A 19,069-nucleotide genomic window follows, 5' to 3' on the forward strand; every position below is an offset into this window, starting at 1 on the left:
GTGGAACTAATCTGACATGATATTAAACAGGGCACATCCAAAAATTCTAACAATCAATGCCAAGCCGAATAACGACTTTCATAAGGGACAGAAGTGGACAAACGAGTTAATGGCTTGCTCAATTTGTGAAGCTGGTTCCCTTGAATAAATCATCCAGTTTTACTGAAATTACACTACTGGACATTAAATTTGATACACCAAGAAGAAATGAAGATGATAAACGGGTATTCATTGGACAAATATATTATACTAGAACTGACAGATGATTACATTTTCACGCAGTTTGGGTGCATAGATCCTGAGAAATCAGCACCCAGCACAACCGCCTCTGGCCGTAATAACGGCCTTGATACGCCTGGGCATTGAGTCAAACAGAGCTTGGATGGCGTGCACTGGTACAGCTGCCCATGCACTCTCAACACGATACATAGTTCACAAGAGTAGTGACTGGCACATTATGACGAGCCAGTTGTTCGGCCACCATTGATCAGACGTTTTCAATTGGTGAGAGATCTAGAGAATATGCTGGCCAGGGCAGCAGTCGAACATTTTCTGTATCCAGAAAGGCCCGTACAGGACCTGCAAAATCAGCTCGTGCATTATCCTGCTGAAATGTAGGGTTTCGCAGGGATCGAATGAAGGGTAGAGCCACTAGTCGTAACACATCTGAATTGTAACGTCCGCTGTTCAAAGTGCCGTCAATACGAACATGAGGTGACCGAGACCTATAGCCAACAGCTCCCCACACAATCACGCCGGGTGATACGCCAGAATGGCGATGACGAATACACGCTTCCAACGTGTGTTCACCACGACGTAGCCAAACACGGATGCGACTATCATGATGCTGTAAACAGAACCTGGATTCATCCGAAAAAATTTCGTTTTGTCACTCGTGCACCCAGGTTCGTCGTTGAGTACACCATCGCAAGCGCTCTTGTCTGTGATGGAGCGTCAAGGGTAACCGCAGCCATGGTCTCCGAGCTGATAGTCCATGCTGCTGCAAACGTCGTCGAGCTGTTCGGTCAGATGGTTCTTGTCCTGCAAACGTCCCCATCTGTTAAATCAGGGATCGAGACGTGGCTGCACTATCCGTTACAGCAATGTGATCTCGACTGCTAGTAATACGAGGCCATTGGGATCCAGCACGGCGTTCCGTATTACCCTCCTGAACCCGTTGTTGTTGTTGTGGTCTTCAGTCCTGAGACTGGTTTGATGCAGCTCTCCATGCTACTCTATCCTTTGCAAGCTTCTTCATCTCCCAGTACCTACTGCAACCTACATCCTTCTGAATCTGCTTAGTGTACTCATCTCTCGGTCTCCCTCTACGATTTTTACCCTCCACACTGCCCTCCAATGCTAAATTTGTGATCCCTTGATGCCTCAAAACATGTCCTACCAACCAATCCCTTCTTCTAGTCAAGTTGTGCCACAAACTTCTCTTCTCCCCAATCCTATTCAATACCTCCTCATTAGTTACGTGATCTATCCACCTTATCTTCAGTATTCTTCTGTAGCACCACATTTCGAAAGCTTCTATTCTCTTCTTGTCCAAACTAGTTATCGTCCATGTTTCACTTCCATACATGGCTACACTCCAAACAAATATTTTCAGAAATCACTTCCTGACACTTAAATCTATATTCGATGTTAACAAATTTCTCTTCTTCAGAAACGCTTTCCTTGCCATTGCCAGTCTACATTTTATATCCTCTCTACTTCGACCATCATCAGTTATTTTACTTCCTAAATAGCAAAACTCCTTTACTACTTTGTGTCTCATTTCCTAATCTAATTCCCTCAGCATCACCCGATTTAATTGGACTACATTCCATTATCCTCGTTTTGCTTTTGTTGATGTTCATCTTATATCCTCCTTTCAAGACACTGTCCATTCCGTTCAACTGCTCTTCCAAGTCCTTTGCCGTCTCTGACAGAATTACAATGTCGTCGGCGAACCTCAAAGTTTTTACTTCGTCTCCATGAATTTTAATACCTACTCCAAATTTTTCTTTTGTTTCCTTTACTGCTTGCTCAATATACAGATTGAATAACATCGGGGAGAGGCTACAACCCTGTCTCACTCCTTTCCCAACCACTGCTTCCCTTTCATGCCCCTCGACTCTTATGACTGCCATCTGGTTTCTGTACAAATTGTAAATAGCCTTTCGCTCCCTGTATTTTACCCCTGCCACCTTTAGAATTTGGAAAAGAGTATTCCAGTCTGAACCCAACGATTCCATATTCTGCTAACAGTCATTGGATTTCGACTAACGCGAGCAGCATTGTCGCTATACGATAAACCGCAATCGCGATAAGCTACAATCCGACCTCTATCAAAGTCGTAAACGTCATGGTACGCATTTCTCCTCCTTACAAGAGGCATTACAACAACGTTTCACCAGGCAACGTCGGTCAACTGCTGTTTGTGTATGAGAAATCGGTTGGAAACTTTCCTCATGTCAGCACGTTGTAGGTGTCGCCACCGGCGCCAACCTTGTGTGATTGCTGTGTTTGTCTGTATGCTTATCGTACATTACATCTACCGACTAATGGCCTATTCGGATAATTCATACGTGGACGTGTTTTTGTGTTAGAGTGTAATTGTACTTTATATTCCCTCGACACGTTCGGCTGAGAGGAACTTGTAGCGGGTGGCGAGAGGTGGAGAGAGGGGGTGCATGGGAAATGATTATAGTAGAACTTCCTAATTGGGATGGTGTTAGATTCTCTTCACCCGGGATAGAATTCAGTATCAGCTTATCCAGAACCAGCAGACATCATTTTGTTAATTCCACAAACTGTTGTGCACCCAACCCCCTCATGCATACGTTGGACAGATGGGACGGGAGGTTAGAGCGCGTTTTCGTGAGCACTTACTAGAAAGGGGCCTGAAAAACAGTTCTACATGTACAGAGTATTTAAAAGTCAGCTGGTACGCCGAAACAACAACAGATTCTTTACAAATCCTTCACATGACAAGAGTAAACGCTTAACTCTACTAGAGGAATTTATAATAACAATATCGTTTAATAGTTTGGAAGATTTGAGGCTCAGTGAGCAGCTTGTCACTGGGAACAAAATTTTTAAGATACTGTAATGAGAGCTTAGCAAAAATCCCACTGGCCGGTTCCTCTGCTGCCAACACTAGGATTGCCGTTTGTCACCAGCCGCTTTGACCGCGCGTGTACTCCTCTGATTTTCAACTTCATATTTATTTTAAATACAATTAGGGCAATATTTAATGGCCATTAATTTATTTAAACTATGTCCTTCCGGCGCTATCTTGTACCATTGTTTTCAGTTATCATTCAATGTGTAAATGATGGCCGGCCGCGGTGGCCGAGCGGTTGTAGGCGCTACAGTCTGGAGCTGCTACGGTCGCAGGTTCGAATCTTGCCTCGAGAATGGATGTGTCTGGTGTCCTTGGGTTACTTAGGTTTAAGTAGTTCTAAGTTCTAGGCGACTGATGAACTCAGAAGTTACGTCCCATAGTGTTCAGAGCCATTTTTGTAAATGACGGTCACATACCAAGCGCAGCTAGCGCCATCGATTGGCGGTTACTAACAGCTGTTCATTCACTTTGATCAGCACGCGATTCGTTACTGTAGCCAACACGCTGCATAGCGCAGTTATTGTTTGCTATTGTGAGATACGGCTGTTCACCGATGCTAATCTTTTCGCACACCGCTTTTCGCCACGTTTTTTCTTCCGGTTTGGTTTTTTGTGCCCATAGATACGAATAGCCCGTTCTAGTAGCTGTCTGTTTTAGAGGGAATTTTTATAAAAAATTATTTACATTTCCAGGCTTCCGGTTTCGTATTTGACGAGTGCTGTTACACTCGATTCAATGTTTTCTCTTTCCTTAATGCGGTATACTCTGTCTATGGCAAGTTCCTTTTATAAGTTACTTAAGTCAATAGTTACTTAGCAGGGGCTGGATAGGCTCGTGATCACAGCTTTATGTAATACATTCGTTATTGTTAATTCACAGAAATTCTTCAGATGCGCCGCTACCATGAAACGTGTCAATTTTAAACCAAATACTCGCAACAGAGATTGCTTTTTTATTTGAAAATTGGATTACTGTTGCTGAATCACAGCGGTAATGTAGTGGACAGTCGAAGTAGCACATAACTTTATAGCAAATATTTTTAATTGCTGTATGAATTACATTCGTGGAGTAGGGGCAAGAGGCCAGCGAAAACTTGCTGCTCCGCATAATCTTAATAAAAATACTGAAAGATACAAAGAGTAATTTTGTATGGATCCTCAGGGTAGTCTTCCAAGGAAACCTCCCATTGTCAACCGCATAATAAACGAAACATCGATACCTATTGACATATCATCATCCAGCATACCATTGAATAAGTAGGGAGTAGATAAGTAACAAACATCTCAGAATAAAAAACAAATAAAAAAGCAATAAAACTAACCTGCGGAAGTTCTGACACATACAAAATTTGGACCTTCTGTCAATTCTCAACGCAGTCTCTCTGCAACCATACACACTTCTCACAATATCCACTGCGAACTTTGCTTCCGGTGTCTCTTTTAAACAATAGAAAATCACAGCATCACGTCTGGAGACATGAGTCTGCCGAGTGTATCATCGTTAGAAAACGACAAAAATGCTAGGAACCAAATCAGGTGAGTAAGGAGTATGTGAAACCACATCAAAATTCGTTTCATGCCGAAACTTCTGCGCCATGGTCGCCTGATGTGCTGGTGCACTGTATTGGTTGACAGAGAACAAAAGCAAGCACCCCGTCTTCAGGCCTTAAGCGGCCAATCGGGACCATCGACCGCCGTGTCATCCTCAGTTGAGGATCCGGATAGGAGGGGCATGTGGTCAGAACACCGCTCTCCCGGTTGTTATAATGGTTTTCTTTGACCGGAGCCGCTACTATTCTGTCGAGTAGCTCCTCAAGTGGCATCACGAGGCTGAGTGGACCCCGAAAAATGGCAACAGCGCATAGCGGCCTGGATGGTCACCCATCCGAGTACCGGCCACATCCGACAGCGCTTAACTTCGGTGATCTCACGGGAACCGGTAACAGAGAACAAGAGCATCAATTTCTGGACGTCTTTCTCGAAATTCTGGAGGAATAATGTTCTTCAGATCAATGCAGTACCTCGCAGTAGCCATCCTAGTGCCCTCTGTAAGACAATGGGTGACGAATGAGCCATAGCTTTCTCAACTTGGCTGTCGACATTTTCTCAGCTCTGGCACTTACCCGAAAATTTATGGCAACTGTGAGTTCGAATGCTTTTACAGAGCCGACTCACACTGCGTTTCAGGATTAACAAAAAGAATCCATGCCTCATCCATTGCCTCAGTTTCTGAAAAAGAACTCCAGATCCTGCTGCATGCACATGGAACTGCGCGGTTTGACGGCTGTCGTCGAAAGGAAGGTCTCGTCGTTGGAGGGGCGTCAATAAGAGCCAACTTATTTCCGCTTTATATGATACATGTCAGTTTTTTTAAGTTATGGTTATATGAAATATAACGCCTATGTCAGAGGTATAAAGTCAAGAAGTATTGTAGTATGAGCGCCACATGATTTAATCACTTGGATGTAGTACTAAAAATATGAAACTGGACGAAAGCATAAATATAGAATTAAGGACCCAAAACGGAAGATAAATAATGTTTAGAAGGAGTCTAAGAAAACGCAGTGCATATAAATAATTCGGATGAGATGTGCTTCTGCGACGAAATTGGGAATTAGTATCAGTTAGCTATGACAGGAGCAGATTCAGAAATGCGCAGCTCGGTTTGCGGCAGGTGGCATAGTTCACACGAAACGTACGGCCTCGGGGAACTTAAATGGTAAATTTTACAAGATATGTTACGTAGGTAGTGAGAAGCTCTGTTGAGTGAACGTTAAGAACCGCTACATGAGCAATATCTTGTTCAAGTTCTACTACCGCCATCGCGTAGGGATCATAAGAATACTTTGACAGATTATAGCTCTTACAGAGGCATACTGAAAGTATGACAGTACCTTAAATTTTAACCAGTGAGCTCGTAAGGTACTATGACCCTAGTGTTAATGTCCTGATACACTCCTGTTTATACGAAATCTGACCAATATATGAACAGAAAGCAGTAGCGACCAGGGGCCGCCACAGAATAATGAAAGGACGGATTTAGCGTGAGCTATTCCAGCATAAGCTCAAATCACATAATGAATCATTCCTAATAGGTGTGTGGTTCGGGCTACGCAAATAGGCTGGCACACGCATCCTACAACATCTAATAAACGGAAATAAGCCCTTGTGACAGCTAAAATGAATGTCTGCGTCATTACACACACTTGCCTTGAAACTCAAAGGCAAAACAAGCTTCATTACAGATCAAAATTTCTTTTAAAAATAAGAAATTACTATCTTTTAAACACCACGAGCTTAAGATAGTTCTCTCATGAATGAAGTTCTAAAATGAGCACATGTGAGGCATTGAATAAAAATCATATGTGTGAAAAATAACTTTGTAAGAATCTCGAACTATCTCAGTGCTGAATATATGTGTTGAGCAGAAAATGAACACAAAATCTCACGTCTTACTTGCAACGGTTATTCAACAGACTATGTGACTTTAGAGGACCACACAGTTACAAACGACAGAAAATAAGCCTATATTCACACCAAAGCCCGTAATATTACAGTCTGGAACCGCGTTACCGCTACCGTCGCAGGTTCGAATCCTACCTCGGGCATGGATGTGTGCGCAGTCGTTAGGTTAGTTAGGTTTAAGTAGTTCTACGTTATAGGGGACTGATGACCAGAGAAGTTAAGTCCCATAGTGCTCACAGCCATTTGAACCATTTGAATATTATTCAGTGAAAGGAAAAGCGATGAGATAAGCAACTGCTAGTCTCGGGTTACTGAACAGAAATTGGATATTGATTTCAATAATTTAAACATGTTTCCAGAATGAGATTTTCACTCTGCAGCGGAGTGTGCGCTGATATGAAACTTCCTGGCACATTAAAACTGTGTGCCCGACCGAGACTCGCACTCGGGACCTTTGCCCTTCGCGGGCTAGTGCTCTACCGACTGAGCTACCGAAGGTAGGAGACGAGGTACCGGCAGAAGTAAAGCTGTGAGTACCGGGCGTGAGTCGTGCTTCGGTAGCTCAGTTGGTAGAGCACTTGCCCGCGAAAGGCAAACGTCCCGAGTGCGAGTCTCGGTCGGGTACACAGTTTTAATCTGCCAGGAAGTTTCAATTTAAACATGGCTGAAACAGCAACTGTTGAAATTCTTAACGGTAAATGATAACTGCCAGACAGTTGCAGGATAAAGATTTATTAAAATTCTTGACCGCGGTTTCGGTATGTGTAAAAATATATATGGAGATTATGTTTTAACTGTTGACGACGCCTTTGGCACAATTATGTATCTCAAGTGCAGGATGTGATTTTAGTGTATTTTACTTGTGCTGAAGGTATATTTAGATACACCGAAACCGTGGTCAAGAATTTTAATAAATCTTTATCCGGCAACTGTGTGGCTGTTATCATTTACCGTGGATAATGATTCCAAAGTTTTCTAACCAAGCTGTGAACTGTGACAAGAAATGGCATTGTCCGCATGATAGAGAACTGCAAAGCAACTAAAGCAAATAAACCTGAAAAAGCACGAAAAGTGTAATTACGTAGACAACGCAAGCAAGCAAGCAACCATATCACCAAGATCCAGAACAATAACGCTTCAGTGTGCGTATTTTAAATCACGAGACAAATTCTCTATACTAGCAGTTCAGCAGGTCCACGCGACGGCAAGCAGAAAAGCACAGATTTTTTTCCAAGTTATTGGCTTCTCAGGAGCGGAATGTCAATTACGATCCCTAGACGAAATTGAGGGCTGTTATATGTTGACACGACGAACGTAGGCGTTGAACAAAGATTATAGTCTCCTGAAGCGATCCAGGGGTACTAGGCCCGAACTATGAACTCGTACAAGATCTTTTCGTATCGTGTTTAAATGATAAACGTAAAGATACTGTACCGCTACTAGCATAACAGTGCCAATGTCGTCATTTCGCATTAACGTATCGTTAACTATTTACGAAATTTGCAAAGATTTAAAAACTTCCTCGAAAATATTTACGAAAAGTGCAATATACTCACTTGCTCAGAAAGTTCCTTGTGGTAACGAAACTACCATAAACAGAAACAAAACCCAACATACCGTAAGTACACCAGAAAGCAATATCGCAGACTCAGGACCCAGCAGAGACGTGACAATAGCAGACAGCTACTGCTTCGCGCATGTGCACCAGTACCGAATGTAGAACTGGCCTATTCCTTTATCCCTGGAATTATCGCACGTCGCCACTAATGCGATCGTAACAGTCCGCACGTTCAAACGATAGACGGCCGCTATTCACGCAACTGATTGTCAACCGATTACAAGTTCGTTCCCTGGCATTACGTGTGTATCTGTATGTCTGTGGCATCGTAGCTGCCAAACGAAAGGTAAGTTTTTTATACTTTTTTTTATTTGGAAGCTGGTTTAATGGGAATGGTTCTTAGGTATGTTCCATGGAAGTCTGTTCCGCCGTTTAAATTTCATAAGCTGAAACAAGTAAAGATATTTTCCCCCAACACTCTCTCTTGATATACGCTACGTAATACACAAGAGCTACATCAAGTTACCGAGTACCAGACTGCACAGGTTAATGAGATCTAAATAAAAAACCCAGGTAGAACACATGTTTATCTTTTACGGTTGATCAACAACGATGGTTTTTTGGCTTTAGAAGTCGCCCATTTCAGCAGCTACAAAGCAGAAAAATGGTGATTCTGACCATACTGTAAAAGATAAACATATGCTCTCACTGACTTTTTTGTAGTTCCTTTTGAGTTCTACAATTCAGTACTGAATCAAGTTATTTTTCCCTAATAACTCAGGCAGCCTATTGCAGGAGAGCGCAATGGCAGCCCTCTTTCTTCCGACTTTATTTAGTATTATCACCTCTGCTTATTGCTTAGGTTACCTAAAGTAGCCAAATACATACAAAAATATAGTCAATGAATATATTTGTATTGAAAAATGGAGACACGTAAATTGCATAAGTGAAAAGCACCTCGTACTGTTATTTTCTGTTTCGTCCTGGGAAGTATTTGTGTGAATGAGAGAACAGAGTGTGGATCGCATCGTGTCTACTAGCAAAATACGAAGTTTAAAAAACAGTAAAACTTAAATAAAAAACCTCTGGAAGGAAAAAATGTAGTATTTTTTGCCCCTTTAAGTTTTATGTAAGCAGGAATATTTTTATTCAAACGTCGTCGCATTGGGAGAGCGCTAAGCAAACAAAATAAAAACAGAATACATCTAGAAATGGTGAAGTATGAAATTTAAGTACAAATCAGCTACCTAGGCAGTATAGATACGTGTCAAACCAACAATATAAATCTGTGAGTGTAAGTCTTAATTAATTTACTCCGAAAACTTGGAAACGTAGACACATCCGTCAACGACGCCTGCCCTCAAACGACTGCCTGTTCGGATCGAGCACCTAATCAAGCCCTGCGAGCCTCATACCGCACACCCTACTGTTTATCCGTGAGTTAGTACGGTATCATCAGCTCACTGTAGGCCATAGGCCTCGTAACACAGTATGCGTGAAACTAAGTTTGCATGTAATTATTTAAGAAATAGGATAAAAAACAAATTGGTAACTCTGCTTCTCAACAATGTTAGTCTAATTAAAGAAAGATTGGTTTTCATGTATTATATAATAATTAATTTTAATATCTGTTGTAACTGACACTTCACAATTTTTCACGACACAACTTTTACTGATGTAAGTTCACAAGGTTGATGACTGAACGTACAAACGAAAGGTTACAATAAAAAGGCAAACAAAAGTTCACTTCTAATTTTCCTCAAAGGTCCGTGGTAACACATTCACAGAGTAGTAACTGTCCAATTCCGAGACGAAGACGTAATCTTCAACGGCCGCAATACACGAGGTCGGCATCCGGCGTGAACTGAACTTCCCTATACAGCTGTCTCCAGCCAGTGAGGTTTTGGCGTAGTGATACTTCCTGCAGGTCGTGGCTCAAGCTCCTACCGCAGGAAGTAGTGCTCGGTATGTCTGTTTCCATTATCTTGTATGTAAATAGACGTTGTTTACCATGGTGCTTTTGGTACGCCTTGGGCATAGACAACCTCGTCCTCTGTGGTGTAATATGGGTTTCCGGGCCTCAGGGGCGACCTGGGATCCGGTATAACAATACCAGTAACTATTTTCATTTGTGGATGCAGGCTGCGCAGGCCTGTAAGACATGGCGCCAAACAGAAGTAGAGGCTTATACCCATCAAAAATGGAGGTATGCTATTCTAGAAATTTGCTGTTAACTTTTTTTTATTTACTTAGCAGTCCCCCCGACGCGACCACACTTGCATCAAATTATTATTACTTACATTAAACTTAAAGAGGCAATGTTTTTTTTTTCTTTTTTTCACTTTTTAGAGGATATTTTTTAATTTGTAATTCAAGTTTTATGAATAATAAAATGGCAGACAACTTGTGTCAGTCTCGTTAAATTTTATTTGAGTGAAATATCAGCAACAATAAACGGCAGTGTATCTTCGTACACGAGGTGGCGACTCTGAGTCCGTCGACGTTATCGTCACTTCCGTGCTGCAGGTGGGCGTGCCGGCGCTGGGTTTCTCGGCCATCAACCTGACGCCGCCGCTGCTGCACGGCCACAACGAGTTCATCAGGGTGAGCACCCTCCTGCAGGGCATCCGCATCTTCCAGGAGCTGCTGCTCGAGCTGGCTAACGTCCCGTAGCACTCTCGGTCCGCACGAACGGCTCGCCTGCTTTGCAGAGAGATGCAGCGACCAATGTACCTCATCCACTATTAAATATAGTTTCCACAGCAGAATTTATCACGTTTCTAGGAATGTGCTCTTAGTTAAGCGTGTCATTTATAAGCAAAACAGTAAACTCGTTGAGATACGATAAGGGGGAAGGAACATTAAGAGGAGGTTTACTATCTTTGATCCGAAAAAGCATGTTTCTCGGGATGTGTTATAGATATAAATGTCAAATTTGGCCAAAATGTTTATTGATATTTCCTCTATAAATCCGAATTTTTTCGACCATAAATGTTGAAGAGCAAAGGCAGAAGTGCCGTCAGAACGGAACAAAATTTCGATGCCGACCCCTAACTCGCGGTATGTCACAGCTCATCCGGCTCCTCTGAAATCAAAATTGAGTTGACTTTAGCGAAGGATATAAAATTCTTCAGCAGATGAACCTCGCTTAAGTTATTTGGACCATAGGAAACAAAATGACGGGCATTTGAAAAAAAATAGGGTTTTTCACCGATTTTTCGACTTTGTCGGTCAAGTAAAAATATTTATAGTTGATGGATCGGAATAAAAGTGGTACACCTCCTAGACAAATTAGTTAACTTCGTCGGAAACAAAAAATCATGCCAATCGGTTGAGTAGATTCGAAGTTACCATACCGCGCGATAAAAAAAGTAATTTCGGGAAAAACGCGTTTGAAGTTTTGACTACATATATATGCAATATTAAGCAACTTACGTTCAATATGCTATTCCGGGTCCATAAACTAGTCCCTCCTCTTCCTCATACAGGGCATTCTGCTCGGTCTGGGCCATCCTGCGCTGCTCCAGAGCCTCTCGTACGGCCGGTGACAAGCGGTTTTCGGCCTCTTGAATCCGGTGGTCGTCCGAATGCTTGACGAACTGCGACGAATAGTGCCCCAGAGTGACGTCCATCGTGGTCATGGTCTTCAGAATTGCTTAATACCCTTTGTTGAAGCTGCTCACTGCCAGGAAAGTCAGAATCTCTACATTCTTCGCACCAGAACGCAAATGCTCGGGGGCTAACTTCCAAACACACGCGTTCTAACTTTAATTTCAATTTTGTGTGTTGTCTCCCTAGCTCCGGTACAATAACTCGTCCTCCGAAAGGGCCTCACAAATCGCATGAATCACTTTTTGAACTACTTTAGACAGCGGCTAGTATGGTTGATATTTGTTCAGATTTCCGGTAGCCTTTGCAATGCGCCACTTGCACCAACTACTTTCACAGCCGGAGAATTTCGGTGTTATGGGTGGTCATCCGTAAAACAGTTGTGGAAATACGTTGACCACAGTGCCTTCTTCAACTGTTCCACTGAATTGGAATGCCGTCGGATAGCCAAGCCGTAGTACGTCGTAAGCTTCTGGATCACTTTATCAGTTTTAGTCATGGGCAAGCACATAGAATAATTTTTCGCAGCTACAAAGTCGAAATTCCCGAAACAAACTGATGCGTGAAAAAGCCGATTTCAGGCAGGTGCACTTTCTTTTGTTCAACGGCGAATAACAAACATTTCCGTTCTGTATTCGGAAAAACCGTTTCAGGAGTGGATTCTAAACACTTTTATGGATCCAAAACTTCAATTAAAAAATTAGATTTTTTGAACCAAAAGATAGTAAACCTCCCCTTCAATAACAGAAACACTTGTTTGGCTCGATTCACACACAACTGTAACGTCATTGGCTAGTGAGTCAATAGGTTTCGATCTAATACCTCCGTCGCTTGACGTTGCATCCGAGTTTGTAAAATGGCGATATTTTCTATTGATGGACTCTCGGTGATTGCTCTGATACTGGGTGAAGTAGAGGAAGAACAATTCGAAATCAGTCACAACAGACATTGACCTATCAGGCATGGCAAAAACGGGCAACAAAATAGGGTGTGCGCCGAAATACCAGTGGAAGAAATTTTATTTGCGTTGCTGCATGCCCGAAATTTAATGGACTGAAAAATAGGTATTTGTAAGATAAGTAGACTGAACAACAAATGAGGAACTCCTGAATCGAACTGAGCAAAAAATTATGACGCAATTCACTGAAAGCAGGGACCTGTTTATAGGGCACATCATGAGGCATCAAGGGATTGTCAGTTTGGTAACGGATGAAAATGTGGTGGGTAAAAATTGTGGATAAAGACTAACGCTTAAAAACTCTGAGCAGGTTCAAATCGATGCAAATTGCGGCAGCTATGGAGAAATGAAGAGGAGGTTTGCAAAATTCAAGACTGCAATAACAGCAACAGCAATTAACAGGTACAACGAACTGGCGGACGGCAGAGCTAAGTTTTATAAATACTACATGATGTCAGTAAGTTGTTTCATCTTGCTATTGACAGAATTGGAAGATAAACAGAAAAAGGAAGGCACACACGCTGCAGGAAATAAATCACACAAATATAACGTTTCGCCATTTGTTTCAGGTAAGTGCATAATCTTCTTTGTTCCTTGAAATACAAGCAAAAGATATTCGAAATAAATGGTTTTAGTTTTGTCATAAATTGCATTGAGAAGTATATTTTTTTAATTTCTTGATGGTGATTAATATCGGACACCTGTGTCCATTTCTAAACCATTCGTGCTATAAGTGTGACAAATAAATGCAATAGCCCATGTACAGTCATTAGACACACAGAGTTCTCTAATGTGTGGTGCATTTTGTTGTTGTTAAGTCGGCCTCATATCGCCTCCATTACTGCAGGGGCAGATTCTGTACGTGGGTTATCGCCTATATTTGTCAAACGTATACCGCGAATGGTTTGAAAAGGGACACAGATGTCCGAAACTAGTCACCATCAAGAAATAAAAAATAGATACTTCTCAATGCAACTTGTGACGAAGCTACAGCCATTTGTTTCACCTGCAAGTTTCTGAAAGTTCGAAAAAATATTCGTTTCCTGTTTCGTACTACGACTCACAGATTTATTCTTAACAGTAGGTGCAGTCAGGTTCTTCTGGGAAAAGTAGATTACATAGCCACTTTATTCCACAATTTTATTAAAAATTTATACAGTATAAGCACTGGTCCATGCGATTACGTTTCTTATCAATTTTAGTAATGCCAGAAAGGAGATGGCACACAAAAAATTATACGTTTTCAAGGAACGAACGCAGTGACGGATGTATCTGTGCACGAGAAATATGCGTTGGATACATTAATTCTGATGTTGTGCCTCATTTTTGGTAATGAAACGTTTAAATACGAAGAAATGTTAACTTACAACAATGCTACTTAACACATGAGCAGGATATAAAAAGGTTCGTAACATGTTAGTATCAACTATTAATAACGCGAAAAGTACAAGCACATATAAACACCAAATATGTGCCGTTTGTCTGGTTTTACACGCCAGTTTTACCCTAGATAGAACACTTGATATCTACGTTCATATTTTTCTGGACTGAACAAATCATAAACCGCGGGATTTTTGAGCACTGTCTCACTAACTCATAACAGGAAAAGTAGAATCATAAAACTTGAACACTCTATGACTTGCACGACCGAGAAATTAAAATACGGTCTGCAAAGAATCTGACAATCACGACGCGATCACGGCTACAGCATTGTTGGCGCCAATACATTAAGTGGAAATACATGGAGTCACGTAGTCAGAATGTCTTTAAAGCGCCTTTGTCCACATGGGAGCGACCAAACACCGTTGCTCACGTTGGGTCTGCCCGGCCACCCCTCAGTTTTTGGCTCCGAGGTCGCTTAATCTTATTGGTTGATGATGAGGTTTTGTTTGTGGGGCGCTTAACTGCGCGGTTATCAGCGCCCGTACTAATTCCCAACCCTTGCGCAGTCTAATCTCGCCACTTCCATGAATGATGATGAAATGATGAGGAAGGTGAAAATCCCTGACCCCGCCGGGAATCGAACTCGGACACCGTGTTCGGGAAGCGAGAATGCGACCACGAGACCACGATCTCATTGGACCGGCGTCAAGAAATATACAAGAAATTCAGCAGTGCCTACGAGTATACTTTCAAACTTCAACCCTCGGGAAGCAAAATTGTAACTTGTAACACTGACAGGAAAATTCAGTCATTCCAGTAAACCAATAATGCAAGAAGCTGGTGGAAGTTGGCACACTGTTGAATTACAACACCGAAATTGGTAACTATTTTATTGACACTGAGAGAGATATAAACTTGGGCGAACAATGAATATGAGAACAGCCTCATTTCTCGTATAAGTTGAGGTACCTACAGAACTTCACATATTTTCATCTCAAATTCAGACGCGAGCAATCAATTTCGGAAATTTCTAGATAATCGCCATTAGAAAAGAATTACAATCAACCAACTATATTCACTATGGAAATAAAATGTAGAAAATGTATAACCTCGAAATATTTTATTGACGTCAGAACTAAATACAAACACACTTTGAATAAAACGGGCATGTTTTTAGAAATTGCCTTTTCAGAGACGAAGTAAAACCAACTTGAACTACTGACAATACCAAAATCAGACTTAGAAAAGTAATTAAACTTAAGCAGTCCATAAACTGTGAAAATAGAAGCAAACTATATTGCAAACCGCCATCACAGAATCAGTCTTCTCCAGCTTCAGTTTGTGAATCTTCAGCATCAAACATCAAACATGTTCTACTTAGTTTTTCATGTTCCTTGCAAACTGAACAGTTACATTTGGTGCACGTGTTGTTGTATTTGTCATCCTTTTTTCTATCGCACCTCATTTTGTTTAGGAGTGGCGTACCAGAGACGGAGCGGTAGGTGTCTTCCTTAGTTCCAAGAACCATCCTTTATGGAGTTAGGATTCTCCTAAACTTCACTTTAGTCTACATTCGCTTCATATGAGATTCAGCGTGGCTCTGAAAGATTTTTCAAACAATCTGTCGAGACGATTTACCAGCAGCTGAGGTAAATAAAACCCCGCTGTTTATTCCTGTCATATCGAATTTCCACAAACATATGGCTTCGGCCAACATCTGCAGTACCTCTTTACCGTGTAAGAGTGACAAAGTCTGTCGAAACAATCAACTCCTCCTTTTGGCAAATCACAAAACAGAACAACTTCAGGGGTCCGTGAATCATGATTTATGGTTGCTGAACCATACATCGTGGATAAAAGTAATACGTGCTTGTTCCTCTTTTCAGAGAAAGAGGTGAGCAATTTGTCGGGTTGGTAAACAATTCTTGACGGCATACGATCTAATCATTCACAGTGAGCCATCCATGAGGTATTAATCTTTTGTTTTTCCGCATGGTGCCAACAAAAGTGAGTTTACGTTGAGTAAGCTTCTCAACGAATTCGTACGATGCAAAACCAATTGTCGGCTACTACATTCCGACTTATATTTTGCTATTTTGTATCTCTTCACATAGGCGAATGACGTAGCATTTTGGCAAAAGAAGGGGGGCCTTCCCTCTGAATTATATTTTTACATACGTGTGGTATCCCACCGCAAAAATAAAATGTGCATGCGTCGCAAAGTGACACAATCTTCGCTCTATATTTATCGGGGTTTTTAGGGATATACATTTCGAAGGGACGCCTCCCATGAAACTAAAAAGAGTTTCAGCGACAGTCAGTATTCGTAAGGGACATACTATTTCCCACAGTCTGCATTGAAAGTGTCCCACACTCCACGAATCAGCGCTAATTTATCATTTCCCCTTCTCTCGTCGCATCTTTTTGAGTTAGAATCGAATATTAAATGTGAAAGAATGGAATAGGTTTTCAGACATCACACACGTGAATAAATACCACCGAGATTCACATCGTAGTTCTTGGAAACCTCACAAACAAAGATAAATCCAATTAGAGCTATCATTTCTGTGTCATCAGTGGGTCCATTGTACCTCTCTAGCTTCGGTGCCTAAGCCTGTCTCTTGCTGATTACTTCATTAGTTCGATGCATAATTTTCTGAGTAATATCTTCTCTCATGAATAATTCAACGAAGAAGGAAGGTGTTTTGCCTGTTTGGGCAGCTCCTTTTACACCAGGAAAGTGAGTAATAATATTTCCTCGGACAGTTCCGGTTGTACAACTTGTAACCTCCCCACAGAAATAAAATAATATGAATAATATTCTCATTTAGTGTAACCTCAAAACAGAAAAATTCCTAAACCTCTCAACAGTAAAAAATATAATTATGTCGTTCACATTCAGTATAACCTACAGGAAAATTGCGTAACGTATCAATAATAAAATGTGACTAATCTCTCAATAAAAAAATGTGGGTCACTTATAACCTTTCAATAATTGACAGTTACTTTAACCTGGTAAATTTTGGACGTCAGCAATGCTGCGTCATGGCCCTGATACATCATTCTGAACAAACTGAAAAATCTTACCTTAATTAGATCGCCGGATAACGCGTATATATCTACTCCTACAAGAAATATTCCTGGCGCAGCTAAGTGCAATGCTGGGCGATAGATTTGTCTTATATAAAAGGAAAGAACTCATTTTTCTTTTCAATGGATGGCCAAGGATTAGAGAAATTAGTGAATTCTTTAAATTGAGATGAATATCAAAAGTTACTTTGTATGAGAAACATTATTATTAACAGATTTTTTTAAAAAACATTTACATGGGACTTGATGTAACAATACTACATATGCACGAGGCTGCTTTTACCTTATCCTACAACGCTCAGGCTCCGCCATCGTTGCACACGACCGGCCCAGCCAACACGATACACCAAACTGATCGCTAGCAACAACTTACTGCTACTAACACACAGTTCTTACTGCAGTCAACACTGCTCTTTGGTCTCAGATTCTCTTACAGCTTACAAATCGCAGGCAGCGCGTGAGCAATACATCGAAATTACATCAGCTCGAGTGCGCTAGCAAGAAATTCTATAATTATGGACCTCCTACATAACCCTCCACTGGGGGGCAAAAATTTGGCAGCGATGGTGAGTCAATTGGACTTGCCGTGAACAACAAATTTTTCTATACTCTATTTAGTTACTGTGTCTACAGTCACAGAGTATATACATCATTGATAAGTGCAGAACATATTAAGAAATTAAATAGAGTGCACATGCAATGAGTACAAAACATATTCAGAAATGACAAAGTATATACGCAATGAGTACAAAATATATTAACAAATGACATAAAATGCACACGTACTGCATAAGTGTTTAGCATTTTTACATGAACTGATCACATTAACAAATGAATAAAGTTCACACGCACTATAAAAGTTTTTAAAATTTTGCAAGTATTTCAACAAATTGAGAAATGAAATAAAATGCACACTCACTGTATAAGTCTTTAGCATTTTTACAACAAATAAATATATCAAGGAGTGAAATAAAGTGCACACGCACTGTAGAGCATATTTACGACAACTGATCTTGTTAACAAATGAAATGAAGTGCACACGCACTGTAGAAGTCTCTATCGTTTTACAAAAATTTAAACGCACTGTATAAGTCTTTACCATTTTATAAAAACTAGGAAAGGAATGGGAAGGATTGCATCATGGTTGTAGCACAGTAGGTTGCATGTAGCTGCACTGAAAGTCCATATCTTTCTACAGAAGCACAACACCTAGTGAGACGATCTGAAGTTCTCTTCCCTGAAGTATTTATCAGTGTAGCCAAGACACTGAAATTTTGTATTAATATTCAGTGTTATCATTTTGGTAGTACATTAGGTACACCAAACAGTAGGACCATAATAACATCTCCATCGTTCAAGGTGGTGGACAGCTTGATATGTCAACACCATATTCTTGTAGAATCCATACTCTTACAGCAACGTAGAGTTAGTGCTAAAACCAATATAGTGCTCCATGATCATGAGTATGGACAGGATAAACGGATATTGCAGTAATTGATGGTAATTAGGTCAGAAGGTGAAGGACACATTAAGTCTTATGCTAGTCATCATAGAATTACACTAGTGTATCAATCGATTTGAATAATTATTGGCACTCATTGGCTAGTTACTGAACATTTTTCTGCATTATTCAGAAGTCATCATTCAAAGCAAAACTTAATTAATGGCATAGCATTATGCATAAGTTATCATATTACAGTAATCTGTGGCATTTATTGACCAGTTACAAAGTAGTCATATAGTGTTTCAAAACATTATCCAGTGTTATCCGCAAGTCATCATTTAAAACAGGAGCTATTGAGTGTAGCATCAAGCTACTAGTGTTGATATATAATATCATGTAAGTGACATAAGACATATTTAAAATATAAGAATTGGAACTATTACTCAAG

General features: G+C 40.8%; 1 protein-coding gene across 1 annotated transcript in view; it reads left to right on the plus strand.

Annotated features, from left to right (window-relative positions):
* The window catches only part of LOC126278227 (aminoacylase-1-like), a 113,664-nt gene extending 102,757 nt beyond the window's left edge, over positions 1–10,907 (plus strand). The window contains exon 8 of the mRNA XM_049978207.1: positions 10,664–10,907. Coding sequence (XP_049834164.1) covers positions 10,664–10,810 — 147 coding nt within the window. The 3' untranslated portion in view covers positions 10,811–10,907. The remainder of the gene's footprint in view (positions 1–10,663) is intronic.
* The last annotated feature ends 8,162 nt before the right edge of the window (positions 10,908–19,069 follow it).

The sequence above is a fragment of the Schistocerca gregaria genome, chromosome 6 (assembly GCF_023897955.1).
Source record: "Schistocerca gregaria isolate iqSchGreg1 chromosome 6, iqSchGreg1.2, whole genome shotgun sequence".
Taxonomy (NCBI): Eukaryota; Metazoa; Arthropoda; class Insecta; order Orthoptera; family Acrididae; genus Schistocerca; species Schistocerca gregaria.